Genomic DNA, 26,118 nt, shown 5'->3' with positions numbered 1-26,118 from the left:
TCTGACCTGTCACACAAAACTGGGAATAGCAACAAAACGAAGAGTCAAAATGAGTTCAAACTTTCAAGAGATGTTTACAAGACTATTACCGAGGACACTATAGCACCTTTAAATAAATAAAACCTTTATTGTCGCTGTAAATGTGATTTTTGTGAAGACTACCTGGAGGCGGTCTTACCCGTTAGAGGGTTAAGTCTTAAGTCTGTCTAGGGCATAATACTTTGGATTAATCCTTTACCGCCAACTTTTACGGGCTAAATGTGATTGAGGATGAGCTTGCGTCTATTTATTGCTTTAGCTTATCTAATAGACTTTGTCCGGAAGACTGTCTGGTTTAATTTATACACAATCTTTGAATCAATGTAAGATGAATATGATGCATCTTGGGTCTAAACGAAAGCATGAACAGAAATGATGTGTACGCGTGGGCCACTATCGAATGGAAGCAGGATTATCTAATGGGCCTGTATGTCGAGGATGAAGCTTGAGTGAAAGATTTAAGGATGCTGCTTGCCGGCTCTTAATTCTCTAAAGACAAGACTTTTTGATTCCATGTTCGCTCTGAGCTCCTCATATAATGTATCCTTACACGACACCTCTTTGTGATATATTTAGTGCTGACTCAAGACTTTATTTTTCATCGGGAATGAATGAACTTTTCGTACCTTTTCCAAATCTTAATAAACATATCAAAGACATATATATATATATAATTTTATTTTAGTTTTTAATAGCTTCGGCACACCTTTTAGATCAGGAAAATTTCATAAAGTTTTATTCACTTATACCAATAAGTTTAAAAGGTGTGCCGGAGACATAATAAGTATGTATAAATTTAGATTTAAAACTTTAAAACCATTGAACTTAAAATTTTCGCTAGTTATGCTCATTACATTTATTATAAATCAGTGTACCTAATGAAGAATACGTTATTGTAGTCTCTAAGTTTTAGGACTCCCCATAATATTTTAATATTTAATTCAATCTTTGAATAAGTCTTTAAAGATTTTAGAAATCTTTTCGCAATACAAGCGCACCTTTTTTGAAATGTAAAAAATTATCTCCTTTCTACTGTCGATTTTGTAACATCAAGTAGGAATTTTCTGCATCTTTCTGAGATACTAATGCAATATTGAGAGGTATTTAATTGAAAAGTCGTTTTTCCAGTTATAAAACATTATGAAAATGCATGTTTTGCACTCTCTTACCACCATTGGATTTATAGTAGACTTCCTCCTATATTCGCGTATATTCACATTTGAATTTCACTCACTCGGTGCAATTGCATTTTACGTAATTTACGATAAATGTCGTCTACTCTTGTGTAAATATGCAATATATGGATAGAGTTCACGTATTAAATATATTTGTACGTTTATGTTATAAGAAAATGGTGCATGTACAAAGTGAATAGGTAAAAAAAAATAGTAAGTAGTATAGTTTTGTTCATCACAAGTGATATTTTGCAATGAAAAAAATTTGCATACACTTGCATTTTGGAAAATTGTTCTCTTGCACTATGTTCCACTATCAGTATATAAGTACTTACTCAATGAAACGTGATATACGTACTCATCGGTGGCACCTTTGCCGAGGAAAAATTTGTTGTGGATTGAAGACAAAAGTGCTGTTGGCGATGAAGACGATGTCTTTTTCAGAATATATATATATATGTTATATATATATGTGTTTTTGTTCTTTGAGCACGAATTCGCTAGTGGTATGAGTATGAGAATTTTATTTTATACGCTTTATAAAGCCACGATGGAATGGACATTGAAACCAGCGCGTACCACAAAAGCATTTTCACTTTTATAATGCTGTATTCGCGCTCAGTTTCGCAGAGTACGTTCAATCATACAGGTGGTTTCTGTTCGTGGTGCGATTAGTTTCTTAGAAGAGAAAACCTAAAAAAAATATTGTAAAATTAATTTTTATTTAAAATAGTAAAGTGTGGCATAGTTAGGAAAATAGAAAATTTATAATAGAATTTCTTTCTCTTTATTTTTGGATAGAAAAGAAAAAAAAAAACGAAAAAGTTCTTGTTATAAATTTTGCGCAAATTGTGAAAGTTACATCTTCTAAAGAGACAATATTTTTTTTCAACTCAATATTCGTTTTTTAATTTCAATTACTCATTAAATTTAATTCTACAAGTTTCTACAATTTTGATATTTAAATAAAAATCTATTTATAAATTAAATGTGCCAAGTAATACAAAATTGTGTTAATAGTGCATAAAATAGTGAGGGAGCAATGAAATAAAAAAAAAATCGTATGATTGAAGTGAAGAAGTGAAGCTTATATAAAAATATTTACTGAAGAAGCTATGTACATGTATTAGATTGGAAGCAACGATTTTTACGGGAAAGCAAAACTTGTGAATTTCTGATATTCCGCAATCGAAAACAAAATAAACCTTATAGAGTGTATACACGAAGAGACCAAGGTATAAATTTTAGTGCGAAAGAAGTAGATATGTTGTTGAAGAATTACATATATACTCGACTTTGACCCAATGGACTTTTTTTCCTGTCTTCTCACTTAATTTTTTGGCATCATCCAGCTTAAGATGATTGCATGTTCGATATCTTAATAAAAATTCCGGTTATTCGTCCAAAATGTCTCTTTTGACTTTGTAAGTTTTTAACCACTCAACATTTATGAACTTAAGTGAAGATTTTTACTATTCAGACGGAGATTATTTTTATTGCTGATTTTTCTTGTTTGAGCGCTTTTTTTTCAAAATTTCCCAAGTGTTATTGCTCAATGATCATTGAGAGAGATGTTGCTGCACAAAAAAGTGCGTGTGGCATTGAAAATTGAAGTATGTTTAAGAGAAATAAAAAGAAAGAAAAAACGAGGAGCACATCATGGAATGAATATATTTGTATTAAAAATATCTTACACTCTTGAATTGTTTTCCAATTTGGATCACATTTATTTATCTTAGAGAGTTTGATGAAAACAACAATGTATAATATAGGAATGAGCAGAAATTCCATCACTTAAAACGCCAAGATTAATTTATATTATTGGAAAAAAAATAATGCAAATTGTAACTAATTGAAAGTCAAAAGAGTGTCTGGAATAATGTAGAATTAAAGCTAAAGTCATTTTGCAGTTGGAAAATGATTAGAATTGAATGGACTTCTTAGGGGCAAAGGGCGGTACATAGATGAAAGAAAATTGCAAATCACTGTTTTCCATAAACACAGCGTCAGTTGAACACTAGATATAATTGCCATTTACAAGTAAAATAATTAAATTTAATTGCTATTGTAATGGGGTATGTTAAGAAATTCTTCCTAATTGTTATTTGTTGACTATACAATTTGGTTGATTATTTCACCTAACCTGTATGAGCGTCATTTACATTCACCTGGATGATTACAATCTATCTAAACCTTTCTACGGTTTGCACGTTGCCTAATAATACATTAATTTTTTACAAGCTATTCTCTGTCACTGTAACAATCTCCAAGAAAACTTTCTACTTCATGTAGTTGCTACATACTGCATCTTTATACTAGAGCCTATTTTATGTGATCCACTCAGTCAAATAGCATGAGAGCTTATGGATTTTTTTTTTTGGCTAAATACGACTTGATTGATCACTATGTCTGTAGAAAAAAAAATTATTGAAAAAAAAACGATGAAAACGCGTTTTGTGAAACCCATTTTTCGCAATTTCACACCATACATTGAGCATTATATTGCTCAAAATCTATGTATAGTATCTAAAATAAAGAGCAGTATTTGAATTGATTTATTGTGTTGATTGACAGTTTTTATTTTCAAAAACAAAAAAAATCATAGAAAAAATAATCAGGTTTTGATTTAAAAACTCATTCTTACGCAATAAGATCTAAATTAAGTATTTTATACAGTGAAGTTTGCCGAATATTCGTGCAGGATATAAAAAATAAATAACTTCTTAAAGATAAGGGGAAGTGGGGAACCTTCGAATTGGAGTATGTTTGAAGTAGAGTTTTTTCTCCTATTTTCAAATGCAACTAAGCTTTATCATAATGTATTTTAGCATTATAATTAATTTGTGAAGCTAAATTACATCATGAAAAAGTATGAAGTTCTATTTAAGAATAGGAGCAAAACCCTATTTCAAAGGTGTCCTATATCCTTATTGGGAATTCATGAATTGTACTCAATATGTCTTGGATTGTTTCTAATAAGGGAAAATAGAAAGTAAACCGTTTTAATAGGGAAATACAACCGCTCTTGTTTTGAACGTCTCAAATAGAGTTAATACGATAAAATTAAACGGTTTGAAACTGACCTATATTTAATTCGTTAGGGCTATACTATGATATTCAAAATATTCATTTTATGTAAGTTTATCGCTGTTGTTTCTAATGAAATTCGCTTTGTTATTAGATTAATCTTTTCAGTATGAATGGTTTATCTCTTTGGCATGAATTCATAGATTTTTCGACTCTTTTTTAACTTATTTATTATTTGTAATAGAAATACTAATGGAGATAGAATGCTGTCAGACACTTGTTTCAACGGTAACTGAATTTAAATTCGTCACATTATACAATAATTTTAAAAATCACTTATTAATATATAGTGTAACTGTCTAGTAAAAGAATTTATCACCCAGAATTCAAATAGAGGAAAAGAATTTGAAGGAAATTATTGTCAAAATCGGCGCGATGTCAAACTTTCCATGTCGTGCGTAAACTTTTTGCATGACCTTTCGCAAGGTGTAAAAAGTGCAACAAAATATATTTCTAGTTCTGTCAAGCCATTATTAACGTCATTGAAAAAAATATTTTCCCGGCAGCAATTCGGATATCAATAGCATAGAAATAAATTATCCAAAACCGCCTAATTAGCGTATGATGTGTTATATCGTAGTCACGAGTGGGTTAATTGACTATCTGTAAATGATCCATTCCAGTAGTGTTAAAATTGCTCATTTTCATGTCCTGATAAAATCATGCCTGAAATAATACTGTAAGCATGGTAATAGAATCATCCTGACAATTTGGAAAATTTTAGTTTTGGGAATTGATCTCAAAACGAGGATAATTTTTTACCACTTTAAAATATCGTGGATTGGATCATCAATTATACTATGTGCATTTGTTACAAACGGCTACGATTCAATACGTCGTTTGTAAGAAATACATGTACGAAGCAAATGCAAATAGCACAGTTTCTGATCTAACCGACTATAGGGGAATGTAGGCATGGTTCGCACAGAGTGAACCTTCAAATGATGCGAATTTTCTCTTTGTTTGCAAAGAGCTGACCTACCATTTCTCATCTCGTTTCATGAGCTTAATAATGATCTATCTTATGGCTAAGAAATGACGAACTAGAACTTTGCAAACAAAGAGAAAATTTGCGTTGTTTGAAGATTCACTCTGTGTGAACCATGCCAACATTCCCCTATAAGTTATCCACAAATCCTTTTACAACGATTTGTCCCAAATTTCTTATCGTGTAATCTACTCTGAAAATAAAAATTTGTAAGTTGAAGAACTAAATTTTGTTAAATGTTTGCAAAAAGAATGTTATTTCCAATTTGGCAAACCTTTATTTTAGAGTAAGACTTTTTATAAAGAAGTATTTTTTGAAGATTAAATATTACAATTAAATAAAACATAAAGAGTGTAGTATCTATGGGAATCCAAAAACCTCTTTTTAAGATAAATTATTAAATTTAATATAAAATTCGTGTTTAGAATCTTCACTTCGCAGTTGAAAAGCTAATTATTTTATATTTTTTGGATAAAATGCTCTTTATTTCAATCTTAATCGTTGACGATGTTTAGAAAATCTCACAAATCTCATTTTCTATTTCTGTCCGAAGTTTCTATTGAACTATGAGATGAAGACTCTCTATTTCTCTACGCAAGTGCATTATCATTTATCATTTCTTTTATCTAAACTAAGAACTAGAATTGTTAAAATTAATTAATACATGTTTGTAAACATTCATGAATTCATGTTGAATACAACCGTTGAGCGGTTAACTTCTTGCACCGAAATTTTTATATTTTTTCTGATTTTCTGCTTATTTCTATAATACAAATTGTTTTATTTTGTGGATTACTTTAGTTCAAATTGGGAAATTAGTTTTTAGTGTAATCATGAGGAGAAATTTTGAATTAAAGAAAAAATAATACAAAAAATTCAACTATAATTTTCTCCTTGTACTTTTAGAATTACTCTTGTTATTAAAAAAAATATTAAAAATTCAATATTCATATTTGGCTACTGGCATTTTGTGAGATGCTTTCAAAAGAGTTTATTTCATCACAAACTTGTTAAATGGCATAATTATTTTTGATGCCAAGAGAGAACAGGAAAAAGAGACAAGTTTATGTGCAAAGTGCTGTCAAAATTAAATTTATGATTATTACGTTACAGGCAATAAGTGTTAAATTAATTGAGAATGATATTTAAATACTGCAGAATTTTGCACAACTTCCAATAATTGTTATCGTGCTGTTAAATTTTATGTGTATTTAATAAACACTAACAATTGCTACTTCCATCAACACATAGACATATTGATTAATTTAGTGTTATAGGGAAAGGAATTGCAAAAAAAAGTTGAAGGTGTGTGAAATAATATTTTGGTGTTAATTAAAATATATAATAAATAAAAGTGAAGATGACACAAATGAATCATCCCTTCAAAAATCGTTCGCTGCTGGATAAAGTGCCAAAAGATAAAATTAAGGATGTGGATGATCTATATGAATGGTAAGTTTATGATGTGTTTTCAAAAGTTTATAATTAGAGCTATTTGTAGTGTTTGAAGAAGAAGAAAAAAAAGAGTTAAATAGCATTTAATATGTTATTTGAATGAAACGGTGTGGAAATTAAATTGAAATTCCACTTGAAGAGATTCAGTATATAATACACACGAAGGCTATTACATAAGACGTCTCTTTACATTGCATTTCTCTAAAGGCCAATAGTAAAATAAAAGGTTTTGAAGAATTGAATGTTTTAAAAATTTATAAGAAGTAGAATTTGTTGAAAATCACTGTGATAAATGTGGGAATTTAACAAGATTATAATCAAAAGCTCAATTCAAATAAAATTCGACTAAATACAATTTTTTCTTCTGAAGTACTAACAAGTTTGAAAGAATTCTAAACGATAACAAATATTACTTCTAAATTCAATTCTATTACAAAATTGGACAAAGTTTTGGGTGATCTATTAATCGGTTGTAAACCCGTGAATATAAAAAAGACATGATGAAATACCTGATAATTTTTATTAATTTGCTACTGCACATTTTTTGTCAAAACTTGTCCTGAACTTTCCTTGCGGGAAGACCTAAGTTCCTCTATGGAAGGCTGTTTTTGTCTTTGCTTTTCTTAAAATTAATCTTAATACGTTCAAAAATTAAAAAAAAAATGTAGACATGTATTTGACTGTAATTTTGGACAACTTGCTTGTAATTTTGGTCGGCTGATCGCCTCAATTGTTATCCATTTCAAGAATCCAATATACCCTAAATCCTCTTGTTGTTTATGAGAAGGATCCGCTGGATATCATAAGGAGTACGGAAACTTTCCGTATAATTCATTACAATTAGTTGACTTCGGCACTTCAAGTACGCGTGGATTCACGCAATTTTTTGGCTTTCCGAGAATCTTTTAATGGTTTTTGCACTGCATCTAGGCCGTAGAGATGAGGATCTTTTGTTTCTTTAGGCATTTATACAACCTAGTATTGACAAAAACTACAAATTTACTAAATTTCGCGATAAAAATACCTGTCCAAAATAACAGATGTTTCCTCAACTGGTGAATTTCTGATAAAATTGTCTATTTTTCACACGAAAAACATAATTCACAAGGCAATTTTCACTGAAGACCGAATGAAGAAATCACTATTAACGTGTATTAATACAATATTCAATTAATATTTAATTATATCACACAAAAATATCTGATAAGAATAATTAGTACTACGCAATAGGGAGATGACCTCCTTTCGGGTGCGTCAGGGATGCTGATCCTTTCAATGACCAAACAACAATGTTTTTTCGCCAAAGCTTTCGACGCTACAGTGCGCCTTCTTCAGTGATCAATCAGGCGCACTGTACCGTCGAAAGCTTTGGCGAAAAAACATTGTTGTTTGGTATCTGAAACACTGAGAAAAAAAGAGGGTTCGATTAACTTTTTTTCTTCATAACTTTAACACTTTTTAGGTGTAAAAATATATCAACATATTTTAATGTTAATTTTACACCTTTTTAAGGGTAAAATTAACATGAAAAAGGGTAACTTCAACCCCTAATACACCTAAAAAGCATAATATTTTCACCGATTTCGGATCAATACTGCAGGGTAAAATAAACATTTCTGGAATGTTATTTTAACTTTTTCGGATTTCTCTCAGTGAAGGATCAGCATCCCTGACGCACCCGGAAGGAGGTCATCTCCCTATTGCGTAATACTTATTCTTCGTCAGTTATTCTATTGGAATTATTAGTACTTCACCATAGTTAAAAAAGACTGAAGCAAGCAAAAAGCTCTATCATATTTCTCGTAAGAAACTGCTCACACATATTCATCATATTCAAAATTTAACGAATTTAGTGTTAAAATCTTCTAAAAAGAACAAATATTTAGATTAGAATACGCTATTCATGAAATTTTGGGAGAAGATTCCATAATTTTAATTGATTTATTTGTGGAGTCCAAAATTACAAAGTGTCCGAAATTACAAGCTGCTCCAAATTATAAGCAGTTCCCTTAAATTTTTGTCGTTAAAACGTTGAATTCCACTTTATTGTCTTGAACTTCTCGTATTTTAAATGTTTAAATTTATTCTAATTTACATTTTCTGACAACTTGGCCAACTCGTAATTAAGGATTTATTTCTCACGACATGCATGTAGTGTAGGTGCAAAAGACTTCCTAAATATATTAAAATAACACATTTTTATTATTATTAACACTACTATGTGCTTGTTACTAAAAGTAAAAATAATAAAATTGTAATGTTTGCCCGGAAATGTAATGTAATAATACTTTTAATATCATTTGAATTTTAAATGCATTTCTATTATCCAGTTAATTGCCTTCTCTTTGAGTTTGAACAATAAGAACAGAGTCATCGTCAAATTTTTGCCATTTTTCTGAAATTCGAAATTATGCAGGTTAAGGGAAGAGCACCAGCGATCGGGCAGTGTTCTTCGGATCGTTAAGTTATTGTCATATTATTGCACCAATTAAAATGAACTTTTAAAAATTATTAGCTACTTTTTACCATTTAATTCTCACAAGAATACAATGCAGTAGTGTAGATTTAATTTATAAAACCAATTTTCCGTGAGACACATGATTAAATTCGTGACGATCCGAGATACAGAGTAGGGTAAAGTGGTACAAGTTGGACAATGGCATAATTTGGACAGGGCTTTTTTCTTGATAAATTTAGTACTTTATTTTTATTTGTATATTTTTAATGCTTTAGTTTTATAATTTGGTTCCTTGTGCTTAAAAACACATTTTGTACTGAATTTATCAAGAAAAAAGCCATGTCCAACTTGTACCGGCGAATTGTCCAACTTGTAACACTATGGCCAACTTATATCACTTTACCCTACAGAGTAGCAATTACATCTATTTTTTATTAATTTATTGTAAAATTTTAAAGTTCAAGCGCACAGATATAGTTAAATGGATCACTAATATACCGATTAGCATACACAAAAAAACCAAATATTTGGCATTAAGGCTTATATTTTCAACTAAATATCGAGCATGTCTCTTAACATTCCGATCGGGGGTACTTTTCCCTTATCATATAAGAATTTTGATTAGATAGAAAATATATGTAAAATGGAATTTCTAAAACATTCAATGAGTGTGTTGAAAAAAAATTATCTAATTCATTTAATATCTTACAAAATATTATCAATTTGCACTGACTAGGGTAAATGTCCTAATTCAAAACCATTTCCAGACGCTTTAACTTTGACAGAACATTCAACACATTAAGTTCATATTTTTTCTGAAGAGAATTACATAAATTTGCTCCTTGACTCTTCTAGAATGTTACTGTTTAGTGAAAATTCTTTAGATATATAATTTGAAAACTTCTTAAATACAAGAAAAATACGCGAGCGTAAAATGCTTCTATTGGAAACAAATTAATCCAAATGGAGACAAGGGAAAGTTTCTAATTGGAGACAAACAGTGTAAGTGAAACCGCGACGAAAGGCTTCCAAAATCTTGTTGAGTTGCTCCTGAGTGCAGGATTTGTTCTTATTCCTGGTCTTTTGTCCTTTCCCATCTAAAACAATAAGAAAATCTCTCCAAAAAAAAATCATATTTCCGGGGTTTCCTTATTGAAGCATTTGCAGATACTTCAGAAAACCCCTTTTTGTTAACGAAATAGGTAATTATTTCATTTGAAAACTTCACGTGCCATTAACAATAAGGATTAGCACTTAATTTAACTAAATTTTTCCAGAAATGTGACATAAATGTTAAACAAAACGAATAAACAAATGTTACCTCATCGTGTTTTCATTGGAAAACATGGTCGATCGATGAAAAATTCGATGGTGAAAAGGTACACTTTTAATTTTTCTGAGAAATTAACAAATTAAAATTTGTGAATACACTGAGAAAAAAAAGAGGGTGCGATTAACTTTTTTTCCTCATAACTTTAACACCTTTTAGGTGTAAAAATATATCAACATTTTTTAATGTTAATTTTTACACCTTTTTAAGGGTAAAATCAACATGAAAAAGGGTAACTTTAACCCCCAATACACCTAAAAAGGGTAATATTTGCACCGATTTTGGATCAATACTGCAGGGTAAAATTAACATTTCCGGAATGTTATTTTAACTTTTTCGGATTTCTCTCAGTGTATGAATGGATTTTGGCTTTATTTGGAGCAAAATTAACTAAATAATAAAGCTGTGATATAGAAACTATATAAATATAATAATTTAGTACTGTATTTATCATAAAAACAATGACGTTTCCATTTGGAGTAGCGAAAAAATTCCATTTGGAGCAGGTTTTGAATTAGCTTAATTACCCTTTCTATCTAAAGAATGACCCTATTAAAGTGTCAAAAGATGGTTGTTGTTAGAAGGATTCCCGTCGATCTATTTATTTTTATCAGTTTTTGGCCAAAAAATCTGAGAACACGGAAGAATCATCCACATTACAGGGAAATGCTCGTGGGGCGGTCTACAATATCTGAAATACTTAGCAGATTATTATACTACGGATTATGAGATTGTAAAAATGATTATCCTGTTGATTAGGTAGTTTAACGACTTAGTTAGCACCTGTAACTTAAGTCAAGGATTGATAGGGTGTTGAAGTGAATTGTGATATCTGCATATTACTGAGATAGTATGTTATGTGACCTTTTTTCCGAATTTCAGGATGAAACAGCAACCGAGATTTCCCGCATACACGAAGGATCATGCTTATTTATTCCTTCATGCGTGCCTTTGGGTGATGGATGATGCCAAACGTGCCCTGCAGAAATATTGCCAAATCCGAGCATCATCAACAGACATATTTGAGAATCGGGATGTGGAAGACAAAGCCATACAAAGTGTCTTCGATATAACGTAAAAAGGATTTTTTTTAAAAACATTATACCTATGATTGAGAAGCTAATTTTTTTTGTTACTATTTTCTATATTTCATCAATATGCGAATTAACTGGTGGTATCCATATGTGGTTAAATGCATTTTGGACAACAGACATATGGCATCGATGCCAATAAAGACGCGAGAAGGCTACAAAGTGATATACTACCGATTGGCAGATACTGATCCAGCAAAAGTGCACTTTGGAAATGCTGTAAAGGCATTCTGTATGTTCAATGACGTACAAATAAGTGAGGATGGTATTGTGGAAGGGTATATGGTGGTGTTTGATATGAAGGGACTCAAATTGGGCCACCTCACCAAAATACAATTAGGACCGTTGAGAACATTTATGCAGTACATCCAGGAAGCTCATCCGGTGCGCTTGAAGAAGATATATGTGATTCACACAGCTAGCTTCATCAATCAAATAATGGCGATAGTAAAGCCACTCATCAAATCTGAACTTCTCAGTTTGTTGCATTTCACACCAAGAGGACCGGCTGACATATTTCCTCTATCACTCCTGCCTGAGGTGAGAATTTATATTATTCCTAAAATGTTATCATTTCACATCGATAGATTTATTGGGTTGTTTACTTTTACAATTTTATCCTGAGTGTACATGTTTCTATGTGTTGTATGTTTCTGATGTGATTTTTATATATATACCTGATATTTCATCTCTCTCTATCCCACCATGGAGGAATTTTATGGTGTGGCAGAAAAATCCCACACATGATAAAGTACTTCTTATCCTGTGCTTTCACTTTAAACATTGATAAAGTATGGGTGTTGAATATGGATTACAGTGTGGGAGTGAGAGTAGTATTTTGAAATTTATAGCACTTAAATGGGTAGTGTTACAGTAGAAACATATTTAATACCATGCACTTAATGTTTGACAACTAATTTTTCAAATTGGTGCAAAATTCCTTCCTTCGTCTTCCTGTTTTGCTCTTTTTTTTGGATTTTAGTTGAGAGAGAACACTAATTTGCGATATTTTCTGAAACATTATGGGTAATTTGAGAAATTTATTGAAATACCTATAGTTTAACATAACTTTTGAAAACAGAAAGATTTATAATGCTAATTAATATGATTAAACTGAAGAAAATGATTTCAAGTTATATTTTTATAGCTAATGGAAGGCGAGGCTACTTTGAGCTGTGGGGCTACATTGATATACAATTTTGCGCATAATTCTAAAGGAAACCGAGGTTTCATGTAATGTAATTTAACTCTATTAGAAAATTGCGGAACTAAACAAAATAATTGTAAGATCCTACTTCCTTTAGATATGCGAAAAATTGTATAAGAATATAGCCTTACAACCTTTCACAGCTTAAAATAACTTCACCTCTTCCCTCTATCTGTTGAGTATTTTGGCATTGGGCATACAGTTTTATAACTAAAAAGGAACGATAAGAACTTAAGGAACCATCCCTCTAATAGGCCACGCCTTGTCTGTAGTATGAATCGAGAAAAATAACATTTCAAATCCTTTCATCTGTGATACAAAATTCTACTAATCGACTACTAGAATTTATTTAATGATTCCATAGATTTCTTAATTTAAAAATTGTGGAACATATTACCTATTTTGTTTGCAATCTCACGGCTGGATTAAATATTCGAATAAGATGAATCATTTACGGATACTTTACTGATTGAAATCGATGCAGTTAAGTTGGAAATTTCAAGACCGTTCCAAAAATAAAATTTTAAGCAAATCGGTTGTAAAATAAGCCCTCCAGAAAGGTTAAACTTTAACCTTCGAAATTAAAAATGACGACTTTGTACGGAAGAAATGCTTGCCTGGACTATTACTAACACATTTCCAAAAATTAAGAAAATCATTCTATCCGTTTTGTAAATAAACAAAAGAATATAATTTTGGAGGGCTAGGAGGGTTCTTAGGGGTTAACTACGACCGGAAGTTGGTATCTCTTATAATTTGAGGTAAAAATTGGAGTTCACAATTAGTGTCATTATAAGATGCGTAAATTATGGAGTGGTATATTTTATTTAATGAAGACCTAGTTCAGAAGACACTCCTGAATGCCTCCTTAAGGCATCCACTCCTTGCAATGCCATTTTTGGCCATCTAGAACCACTAGGGTGAATGGTGGAAAGCGAGACACTTAAGAAAAAAATTCAATTTCAAATGCATTTTTAAATTGAATAAATAATTATTTTTTACCATTTTTTTATATCATGGGATTCTTCGATAAATATTTTAACAGAATCTTAACAGTTGTTATTAAATATTGCAACCGAATAATCGGAAAATTCACGGAAATTAAAAATAACATATTTTGAAAAGGTGGACAAAATTTTGGAAAGTTGGACATATTAATGACAAAATATCATACAAAATATGTAGAAAATCAAATGTTGAGGGTTTTCTCTGTATACTTGCACATTTGATGGTTATGCTAATCCCTCCTTTATGTCCGAGTAACAGTTGAGGAACGCTAATTATCAAGAACTTCCTGGACGTCCAACCAAAAAGAGGTTCTGTAAATTTCACAGACGCCTCGCGCTGTCCAGCAGTTACATAGCTTTAAAGCGGATGCAATTTTTAGCACATTTCAATTCCCCATCCGCCCAAATCCTTTTCCACTTGCTTTGGGAGTTCTGTAGAGGCTCCTATTTGTCTTTCTTCAGGAGTTTTTGCGATATTTTCTACCCACTCTATTAGAAAAAGTGGTCTTCGGAATCTGGAAATCTTTGCAGCCTTTTCCAGGAGATTTTCTCCTTATCAGCTGCTAACTGCTGTTGCAACTATTTCTCCGGATACTTTAGGATCTTTGTCGTTCTTGTTAACATGATTTCACTGCACAAAACCACCAAATTCATTCACAAAATCAACTTGTCTCAAGATTTTATAAAACTCGTTTTGAATGCAACACGAAATTAAATCACTTTTCTATCCTTTTTAAATGTAATATTTCACAAATATTTTTTTTATTAACCTTTAAATGGATGTATGTCCTTCGATTTTCACTACGGACTTAAAAATATTTCACAAATTATACCGAAAAATCAAACAAAACACTTTGATATTTTCCTAGCAACTTCCATAAGGAGAAAATGACAACTACTGTGTCAAGGTTATGAATATCATGCATTCAAAACATTTTATAAATTCTTCTTGCAAGTCACCCTTTGATTGTTTTATAACGATTTTTGCTTTTTTAACTTCTAAAATAATCATAAAATTAGGTTTAATAATCTTTTTTATCGAAAATTAAAATATTTAATTGATTTATTATCAAGTTTTTTAGGATGTGTCTCACATTCCACACTGCTTTGTCCAAGTTTCCAAACTGTCTAGCTTTAGGCAAATGACCCTATTAGTATTTTGAAAATCTGTATTATAAATTTGAAATATCTTCCGAGGTAAAAAAAAAGTTTAACTGCCCATATTCCTCGTTATTAAACTGCTCATCTCTTCATAGAAAATTGCTATTATAATATTTAGCACTCAATTTCTTTAGCATAAATTTGTTCAAATTATTATTAATTATAATGTAATATCGTGTTGTTATCATAATTGTAGATAATTAATTTTGATCAGATAAAGAAAAATTGGTGTTCTTTCTAATCAACTTAATTATTATAAATGATTATTTTTGTTTTAATGAATTGCAAATTATGACAATATGTTAACTCTTTATTACAATTCAGAACGTGTAAATCATGTTATCGATAAATTCTTTTAGTTTAGTAATTGCTTTCGGTATTACGCTGATTGACTGCAATGCATCAATGAATCAACAAATTTCTTTTGTTTATAAATATTTAATTGCCATATGCCGTTTGTACTGTCAATGAGCCATATTCTCATGGCACGGCATGATGTTATTGATAATTTTTTTAGCTAGAAAAATTTTGCATATTTATAGGAGTAATAAACTTAAAAAAAAATGATACTGGACGATTGCTATTGACCGGATTAACTATAATGTCGAGGTTATCATTTGATTTGGAATTGAAATCCTAAGAATTTTACCATTTTTTTTCGTCTTACTATTCATGGTTTTATGTGAGAATGAATGCAAAAATCATTTATCAAAATAAAAAAATGACCAAAATCATTTGATTTGATGGTGTAGCAGGGCTGAAGTACTCAATGATTCATATCACACCCGCGCAAGGGAATTCATAGCCACAATGGTCAGAGTTGAGGTGTACAGAAGAGTCGCAAAGAGGGGGATTGCGCTGTAAGGAGGGGGAGCAGGAATACTTTTCATGCAGTGCATGTCGTCGCTACATAGAACCATTGACCTCTTTTTCACAGTTCGCAGTCCCACATTTCGAAATAATATCGTGCCAAACTGTTCAGAGGTGTGGAACTTGAACACTTTTTTTTCTCTTTCCTTCACTCTTTTTGTTTTGGCATTTTTCTCTCCGTGTTTGATCCACATTCTCAAACGCTTTATTGGCGGAATCTGCTCAATTTGCTACCTATTTACTTGATTGATGGATATAAATTATCTCTATGTAATTTTCAATGTTGAATTTTGCAAAAGAGTATTTTGCATATTTGGTCGGTTATGGTGGGAGTGAGTACAAGGTGTATGTGCGTATGGTATTATGTGGAGAATTTTGAGGGTGTTACCAGTGGCGAATTTATATAGGGCTATAAGGCGAGCGCTAAAGCTGTCGAGATTTTTAAGAGCGCCAAAATGGAAGAAAACCACAAAAATCTTAACAATCTGTATATCAAAATTTTGATAGCGAAAAATAAAAATGCTTTTAGTACCATCTCATTTAAGTCCTGAAAATTGTTATATAGTCTAATCAATTATACTTTTAAATGATCTACGGCGCTATGTCCGGCTGCCATTTTCCGAAGAAAGAAAGTATTTTTTCATTACCTAAATATAGACCAGAAATTGTCTTTTCAAAAAATCCTGAAAAGGACGAAATTATACGGAGGATAATGCGTCAAATATTTTTTTTAAAACAGTAAATTTTTGGTTGCCTAATGCAACCGCGAATGCAATTGTGGGAGTAGTTATGACATTTAAGAATTCAGGATTTTGGCTTACGGGTTTTCGATGTTCGGGATTTATCCCTTTAACGACGAGACACTCTTTACGGACAGAAAATCAACAATAAAATAATGTTTTAGAGATTACCAAGGCGGACATTTCGTCCTTAGACGAAAATACCGTTGAATCATTCCTTATAACGGTTTTTCAACGTCAAAGATTAACCCTTTAACGACGAGACACTTTTTACGGACTGAAAATCAACAATAAAAATTAAACTGGGAAACATAATCAATGATAAGTCTTACATCTAACCTTGGAAAGTCCAACAGAGTCTAATTCGGTGTATTTTTTACCTCTATGAGCAATAGGGACAAAAATAGCCCAAAAATTTAGGTAATATTTCTGACAATACCAATGAATAGTATTTGTCGCTTTAATGAAAAATATTACGTATGAGTATTGTAGTTTTTATTGCCAAAAGGGTTTTGCTTAAAAAAAATTGGAAGTTTAAAAAATAAATAAAATCATTTATGAATTTGAGAATTTAAAAATTCGCCATTTTTGAGCTTAAATATTTACTAATAGCAAATAGTTAGAGACTTGCAAAAAATATTCTAGATTCCTTCAACCTTCTACTTTACAATTATGTACAGACATAAGAAAAAAATAACTTCAGGTAGTCAGGAAAAATTATTTTCTTTATGGGACACCGGTGTTCCAATCGTCCTTAAAGGGATATGCGTTGGGGATTTTTGCATTCGGAATTTTGGCTTTCGAGAGTTTAATTCATTCGAGTTTTGGCTTTTTCTGGTTTTGGCTTTTTCGGGGTTTTAGCTTTCGAAATTTTGATATTTTCGAGTTCGGGATTTTAGTTTTTACGAGATTTTGGCTTTCGAGATTTTCCCGTTCGGGGTTTTGATCTCTTTGAGACTGTGGCTTTTTCGGGATTTTGGCACCTTCGAGATTTTGGCTTTCGGGATTTTGGCTTTTGAGATTTTGGCTTGTTAGGAATTTTGGCATTTTCGAGATTTTGGCTTTCGGAATTTTGACTTTCGGGATTTTGGCATTCGGGATTTTCATCCATTTGAGACTTTGGCGTTCAGGATTTTGATCCATTTCAGATTTTTCCTTCTGGGATTATAGCTTTTTCAGGATTTTGGCACCATCGAGGTTTTGGATTTCGCAATTTTGGCTTTTGGGATTTTGGCGTTCGACATTTTGATCCATTTAAAATTTTAGCGTTCAGGATTTTAGCTTTTTCGGGATTTTGGCTTTCGGAATTTTGACCGGGATCCCTTACACAAATATGCTGGACATTAAAAAATACCTTTTTTTTTGGTACTTTTTAACCGGAAATTGTTTCTGAGAATATTTTTTTCTTCCTATTCTAAATATTATTTTTATTCAATCAAGAAAATATTTGTAAGAAAATCTTGATTTGTGTGGTAAAATAAATACTTGAAAAATACATTACTGCTTCTTGACTATTTTGAAGCTACTTACAGAATTAGTGAAAATCTTCATAAGAAATCTTGAAAATATTGTCTAAATTATGTGCAAAACCGGGAAATATTCGAAAAAAAAATTAATTATCGAACCATTGTATCATTTCAGAGAGTTGATGAGCTCTTGGAGCTCCAATATGCTATTTAATCGCTTTGTTAAGCTTACAAGTTTGAAATAGTGGGAATTGTTTAGTTACAAGCTTCTTCACGATATACACAATTTTTTTAAAAATATTTACTGTATTCTATGTAGTGGAAGTGCTGAAACTTTTTATTAAAATATTGAGGTAAAGATCTACCAATAAAATAAAAAAAAGGAGTCCAAGGGAAAAATTGTTTGATTTACGAATCCTGGGCGCTAAATAACCTAAATTCGTCACTGAAACATGGGTTTTTAGGAGGAGCATGGGACAGGAGTATGATAAAAAGCCATCAATTGACTCATGGATGAATTGTTCCCAAGCCCTGTGATCGAATATCGAATTAGATTTCCTCTTGCAAAATCAATAATGTAACAAAACCTATTTATATTTTTCCTGGTATATAGAAATATTGGGGCTGTAATCAGCACTGTAGCTCTTTTCTCAACAACATATCGTTTTGTCCTGTATCCATAGGATGGTATGGAAAAAAATCAGAGAAAGATAGAAAAACAAAGTTAAGAAGAACTTTCTTTTTTTTTATTAATTCTCACTTCAATACTCTTTTTGTTCCTATTTCTAGATGCATGCGATGAATGCCCTCAGAACCTATGAGTACAACTATCACAATAGATATTGGGAAGTGTATATACCTCGCATTTTATTTTTCTTGGAGTGGTTGTTCTATCTTCCTTTATTGCTTGTATTCCATAAGGAGAGCAATATATATTATATTTATAGATATTTTATACTTAGAACCTTTCACTTTGACGTTTACCTCAGAGATTACAATGATTAATGAAAATGGGCATCACGCTGGCAATTACAAGAGACCAGAGGCCAAATAATTACGGATAGCGACTTGGGATCTGGAAAGAACACCCGAAAAGTCGACCGTCGCACTATTTACCTCTTTCTAAAGTATTTTGAACGTAAAAATGCATCGCACTTTTTCTTATTTTCTGAATAGGGAAAATGGATGATCTTGGCCCTTAAAATGCCCTTGAATCATTCCTAATAACAGTCATTCGTCATTAAAATGCTGCAGAAAGTTTATCAATCTCAATATTTCTTTTATAGATTTAAAATATTTTTTTATGTTAGTTACTAGAGCGAAAATAAATTGATCATTATTTTCTATAAATTAATTTTCATTGATAGTTTTACAAAATAATTCAAATCGATAAGCGGTATAAAGATATAGCACGGTGCAATAAAACCACGTAATGCTTAAACTTGTAAGCCTAATGTTTTATTCGTGTCGAATTCAAGCATTTCACAAAATCAAAATGCTTTGGTACTCTTGTATAGAAGAAATTTACCACAGACTGTAATATCGTGTTTCTTTGCAATATCTTCGATATGTTTTTAAAATATTCCGCCTTGCTATCAAACTTTTTTATTGGTTTTTCTTTTTAATACTTGCCTTCTAAAACTTCAACGTCTTTCATCAAGACACTTTACCCTGTCCCCATACGGTTTTATAGGGAAAAATCTATAATTCTTACATTCAATTTCTAAGAATTACATTGTAGAATTAAGCGGGGGTGGAAGCAATGCCAACATAGAAAATGATATGAGGCGACATCTCATTCAAATTATCCTCCTTGAGAATTCTCCCATCGCATTACATTGTTGCTATATTATGAGGCGTAGATGGGTGGTGATGGAAAAGACTGTGAGAGCACTTTGTGGGTGGAAATGGTGGAAAAAACCCCATGAAAGGGGTGGTAGCAATTTTAGTGTGTGCAAAGAACAGGAAGAATGAGAAAATTCTCAGTAAATATCAATTTGTGATTCAGTGTTGTCTTGCTCCATAAATAACAAAAATGAATATTGTATGGATGAGTAAAAAACGAGGGTTTGAGGGGGAAGGGGGAGGGGTGCGGAATGGATGGAGAGAAACCACTCAGAGACTCACAGATGCTGATACAGATTTATTTTTGTTCCTATGTCTATTTTATGAAAATTCTCAAAAGAGGAGTTTAGAAATTTTTAAATGTTTCCCACAAAATTACCCGGAAAATATTTCGTTATAAATATCTTATTGCTTCAAATTCAGCCTTGTACTATCAAGAGAAATAATGGGGATTATATAATATTTGCCTTATATACTTCTAAAAGTTATTGTTTTAAATTGGAAATAATTTTAAAATAGAAATTATATTTTTGAGGGCACACCCAGAAAAATAGTAAATAAATTCACTAAATCAATTTCTAGTGTATATTTAAAATGTTGGTAAGTTTTTGGGAAAAATTAAAGAAAGGATAAGTAGAGACATAAATTAGCGATTTACAAAATTGGTAGATCACGATTTAAGTGAATTGCGAATTAAAAGAGTATACACTTCAATTTGGCCATGCTTATACTAAATTGAAATAGTCAAACATATAGTACAATTTTTTATTTGCTGTTCACCAAAACTTATAGTGCCGTGGTTTATATTTTACGTGATATTATATAGGGGAGAGTGGGGCAAAAAGTCACAAATCGAAAATTTCAAAATTCAATATTTTCCAAGTTAAATAATGGCCTCTACACACTAAAGAAATTTATGTCCATATTGAAGAGTTTTTCTTACACAAGCGTAGGAAATTTGCTTCAATATGGACATAAATTTTTCTAGTGTGTGGAAGCCATAAGACAGCGGCTTAAATTTTTTTTCTATAGATAGCATCGATAGACCTTCGATGTTTATGTTTCTTAGAATTCAAACAAGGAATTTAGAAAACAAAAAATATCAAGATTTTTAGCTCTATTTTTGAAATATTTTCCTTGAAGAATATATCAATTATTACTTACTTATATAAAATTTATGCACTAATGATTATTTCCTAAATGACTTGGATTCTTTGAATATGAAGCCGCTATCTATTTTAGAATTTTTCAAAGATTCTTCTCTCAATAAATCTTTTTATTAAGAACGACCACTTGGGGTAAAAAGTAACAAAAGGTATGGAGCAAAAAGTAAGAAAAACTGAAATAATCTATGATGTCTCACGGCAAAAAAAATCAATACCATGTGTCGCTGCTTGTTGTTTGTATTGGTCAACCGATTTGCAGTCTAGTGTGTTTTTTTTTCTAAAATAGCTTGAAAAGCGTTTTTCTCGTTTAGATAGAGAAAACGGTGTTTTACAAAGGTGTAGAGGAATAAATTTCCTATGAAAATATGTTACCTAGGATTTTTTTTTAAATTCACGGAATCCCGTAACAAAGCGAATCAAAATGTGATAAAATCCCATGCCTGATACTATTTGCCCCAGCATTTTTGAGAATGGTTACAAAATTACCTTTTATAAAACGGCTCGATAAATGTATTTTCTTACAAAATAGAGGAAAATTACTTTCACAAAGTTGTAGATCGTTAACTTTCCTATAAAACTGCGCTAATTAGAAATTTCTGTGGCGTTCGAGTAGTTTGTAAAAAAATAAAATATCCGTTTTGTGACTTTTTGCCCCAGTCTCCCCTAGTGTATTAATTTTAAATAACTACTTAGTGGCTCCGGCACTTTTAGATCAGGAAAATTTCATAAAGTCAAAATTCACATTCCTTCCTTTATTAAAATAGCTCTTTTCTGAAAATTTGAGGAATTGCACTAACTATTAAAATATAATAGGGGAAACTGGGACACCACCAAACACTAATTTTTATTTCTAAACTACTTGGACTATCTCGACCATTTCTTCAGTGAACAAGCATCCCTATAATGCCTAAAATTTTTTAAAATTCTTATCCTCTGAAGTCGAATATCCTATTAAAAAATTGCAGTGTTTGGTGCTACCCCGTGTTTGGTGGTGCCCCAGTTTCTCCTATTATAATGGGCCAAATTAATTCATAACGCATTGAAAAAAATAATTTGTACGTAGCATAAATGATCCGAAGGTAGCGCTCTTTCCCCTACCTCACTATTTCGCACTTATAATCGGAATCAATTAAATGTAATTTTGTCTGATGTTTAAAAGAAGAAGAAGAGTACGAAAGAGTAGGATAAACATATGCAAAACTTTTAAGAAAGAAAGGGATGTGAATTTTGATTTTACGAAATTTTCTTGATTTAAAAGGTGTGTCGAAGCCATAAATATCGATCTTTGGAAATTACAGGCTACCAACTCAATCTAAGAATTTTTTCAAGAGACATCATCAAGCCAAAAATTGCTTAATTCCTTTGTATTTGATTTTGCAATTTTACCTTCTCATTTTTTTTGCAAAAGAGCAGAATCGTACTTATGAAATTTTCAATATCGGTCACATCTTTCTGGTATAAGGATTACAAGTAAACAATGCGCATGTGTTGATTGGTCCTGTGTTTACTAAAGTAAATTACTGATCTTCTTGGAGAAAAGCTGTGTTCGGCTGTGGCAGTGCAAATTACGAAGTTTTAAACAAAGATCAAAAATTTATTTTTTCCATCTGCTGTCAATATGCTTTGTGTCTTTCTTTGTAGCTGGGGACGAAAGCTTTGTTATACATCATTCTTTTATTTTTAGAATCTTCTCCAATGTGTCTATACGTTTTCTGAGCTTATGAAAGCAAAGGAATCATAACCTATTTTGATCAGTATGGAAATTCGTTTTTGGCCAATATTACGTTCACTCAGGGCGGAGCATTCTCATACATTTTCCGTACAAAAATATGATATATTTTTTCTTAAGTGATTTTTTAGTTTTAGTATAAAACCAAATGCAATAATTTTAAAACTTTTACCAAATGAAAGAGTATCCAATGTTATGTTATTGGCTCAAAATTTATGATTGCACGAGGATAACAGTTCCCAAAACCTATACGAAAAAGACGTAAAATTCGCAAGATTTTGAATTTTTCTGACAAATTTTCTATTTGTAACACCAGTTACATTTTAAATTCAATAAAAATATATTCTCTGTACAAGTGCCTACCATTTCGTGTTATATTTATTTTTGTGGGATCTAAGACTTAAAAATTATAAAGAATTTAAGAAAAATATACCATTTCTGAATTAAAATGCTCCATCCGTTAGTTAATCATCCTAGCGTTCACTACACCACTTAAATCATGAAAATGTAATGAAATCAAAATACACGTCTTTTTTCCTCAAACATTTCGCATACGTCTGTCCCATTTTGAACTAAATTAAATTTGTAGGGACGTTCAAAAGAAGATGAAGAGTGCGATAGTGTGAAACAGACATATACAAAATGTTTAAGTAAGAAAGAAATGTGAATTGTGATTTCATAAAATTTTTCTAATCTAAAAGCTGTGCCGGAGCAATTACAGACCAAACTAGATCGTCCATGGCTCTGACACATCATTTAGATCAGGAAAATTTCTTGAAATCAAAATTCTCATTTTTCCTTTCTCAAATGTTTTGCAGATGTATGTCTATCCCTCTCTTTCACACTCTTTTTTTTTAAACTTCATGAAATTTTCCTGATCTAAAAGGCACGATGGAGACATTATTGGCCAAAAATGAATTTTCGTACTTACCAAATTTTAATTTTTTTGCTTTAAAAATATTTTAGATAAGAAAATTTTCATTAAATCCAAATTGATATCCCATTCTTTTTCAAACGTTTTTCATGTGTCTATCTCATGCTTTCGCAATCAAAATTCGATTGAACTAAATTGAATTTGGTATGATGTTCAAAAGAAGAAGAAGAATGAGTTTTAATGAGTGAAACGAACATATGAAAATCGTTTTAAAAAGAAAGAGATGAACTTTTCTCGATTTAAAAGGTGTGTCGGATCTCTATTGCCCGCACAATCGATTTTCGAATTGATCAAAATTGATACTTTTATTTTTTACTGACCAAAATTGATTTCCATACAGATCTCAGTTGATCCTTTTTGCTGATTACTGAATTTATTACTTATCAAAATTGATCTTTTTCCCAAACTAATTTAATTTTTGCTAATCAAATTTGACTGTATTAGCAAATTATTACCCATTCTGCTTTAGTCTTTTGTGTATGAGGTGTATGATAATGTATTATTTATGTTTTTGAGTGTGATATCTTACTTAGTCATATTTATAAGATTTTATACACTTTATCATCATTTGAAACAAATTATGAATTTTTAGTAATTGCAGAGAAAAATCGATTTTAATTTATTTGAATGATTCTTCTTAATTTTGATTGATTAATCTATATTTCAGGATTATGGTGGTCCCCTCAATACACTGGACCATTACCACAAAGATCAAAGGCGTCAGATTGAGGCTGAGTATCGAGATTGGTTGATGGACACTTCACATTTGAAAGAGAAGCCGAAGGAGAAGAAGAGCACATCGAGTGACAATAATAATAAAGTGAATAATGTGAGACAACCACCTGTGAAAGCTTTCAGAGCACTCGAAATTGACTGATGGCTGGCTTTTGTTGCGCTCCTGTATTTCGTCGCGTAAAGCCAAGAGTGGAATTTATTTCACAGAAATAATAATAATAAAAAAAGAAGCATAAAATAACAAACACACAGTCAGACACCCACATGACACAAATTTAATTGAATTCTGTGGAGATGTTCAGTGATAGTCATCGAATTTTGTGTGTATATATATGTAATGTTTCCAACTAATAATAATGCCCGCATTTTATGTTCATCCGCAATTATTCTCGTACCCTTTGGCGTAAAAATAATTATCAAAAAAAAAAAAACGGCAACGTGGAAAGAGATTAATTGTTGGATTTCCAAAGGCATATTACCAACTACATGGAGCGCAGTCAACATTTAAAACCATTTTTTAAACGTAACACTACCAGTGGAAAAAAGTGTGTAAAAATTACCCCATGGAGAAGAGGAGATTGTCTATAATTGCTAAATTAAATGGTTTCGGATAAGTATCAATTGAATGATTGTAGTGAGATTTTTTTATTGTACATAATTTAATGTGAAATAAAATATAGATTTTGCCACTTTTATCGCTGAGAATTTATAGGAATTTTAATTAAATTTCCCATTGGATATTATCCCTTTTGCTGCAATATTCGTCTGTATATCGAAACATAATACAATGTGCTTGTAGAATCAAGCACTAAATATCTCTTTAGTGGCAATTTCACGCGTCATGTTGTGGGTGAATTTAATCAGTGGCTCTTGTTTTCAAACTATCGAGAGCTGCTGCAGCATTAGATGCGATCTCACAGAAATGACCCAGAAATTCCATCTAGCACCACAGGGCTTAACTTGATTCGAGAGCTTTTCGTATATCCAAAAGAAGATAAGATATTTTGGGCACTTGAGCAATTGCAATGTGCATGTTTTTGCTCCATAAATATTTGCTATACGTGTCTTCAAGAATATCATTCTTTACTAGATGATAAGTTCACTGAGCAATATTTAGCCTCAAGCAGCCTTGGAGACATGAAAGGATATCATGTGCAGTTTGGATTTAATATTTATTTACTGTGAAAATGAATATTTCTTTATTTAACTCTCAAAAACTTTCAATATTAAAGTTATAATTGAACTTGTTACGTAACTCCAATTCTAAAACACAATTGAGACGCTCAGAGTAAAAGTGGTCTCCTTTGTATGCATTTCCCTATTAAAACAGTCCATTTTTGCTCTGAGCGTCTCAATTATTCTGTGTTGAGATTTGCAAGTCTTTGTTTTCTATCTGTGTTATCACACTTGCACATTAAAATTTTAATATGGTTCACATTAATGGTCGCTGGTGAGAGTCCAAATGTGTAATTTGTGTTTTTGAATCATTTTATATTCAAAGTTTTATCTATTTGTTGACAAAAAGGTAGACTTGACCCGCAAAATTTGATATAAATTGATTTATAGCATTAATGCGAAAAATTAATGAGATTTTCTCTTTAATTTTTTAATGTGAAAAATATTTATGCTTTAGGT

The 26,118-nt window shown here is 31.2% G+C and overlaps 1 protein-coding gene across 5 annotated transcripts; it reads left to right on the top strand.

Moving 5' to 3' along the window:
* Window positions 1-1,743: 1,743 nt before the first annotated feature.
* LOC129809501 (uncharacterized) lies at window positions 1,744-25,188 on the top strand. Of its 5 annotated transcripts, none has more exons than XM_055859354.1 (5): window positions 1,744-2,449; window positions 6,403-6,741; window positions 11,415-11,606; window positions 11,743-12,163; window positions 24,416-25,188. In XM_055859354.1, exons 2-5 carry the CDS (start codon window positions 6,650-6,652, stop codon window positions 24,623-24,625), a joined length of 915 nt encoding a protein of 304 aa, XP_055715329.1. In that variant the 5' UTR covers window positions 1,744-2,449; window positions 6,403-6,649; the 3' UTR covers window positions 24,626-25,188. The 5 variants fall into 5 exon arrangements, with proteins under 5 accessions (XP_055715329.1, XP_055715326.1, XP_055715328.1 ...); XM_055859351.1 differs by having other exon boundaries at window positions 1,784-2,449; window positions 6,541-6,741; XM_055859353.1 differs by having other exon boundaries at window positions 1,822-2,449; window positions 6,567-6,741.
* Window positions 25,189-26,118: the final 930 nt, after the last annotated feature.

This window comes from Phlebotomus papatasi, chromosome 1 (assembly GCF_024763615.1).
Source record: "Phlebotomus papatasi isolate M1 chromosome 1, Ppap_2.1, whole genome shotgun sequence".
Lineage (NCBI taxonomy): Eukaryota > Metazoa > Arthropoda > Insecta > Diptera > Psychodidae > Phlebotomus > Phlebotomus papatasi.
Note: the sequence above shows the minus strand (reverse complement) of the source record. Positions and strands in the feature narration are given on the sequence as shown.

Coding starts and splice junctions, on each gene's coding strand:
- LOC129809501 (XM_055859354.1), top strand. CDS start 6,650: ATGACACAAATGAATCATCCCTTCAAAAATCGTTCGCTGCTGGATAAA. Junction 11,607..11,742: donor CAAAGTGTCTTCGATATAAC/GTAAAAAGGATT, acceptor TTTGGACAACAG/ACATATGGCATCGATGCCAA. Junction 12,164..24,415: donor CTCTATCACTCCTGCCTGAG/GTGAGAATTTAT, acceptor TCTATATTTCAG/GATTATGGTGGTCCCCTCAA.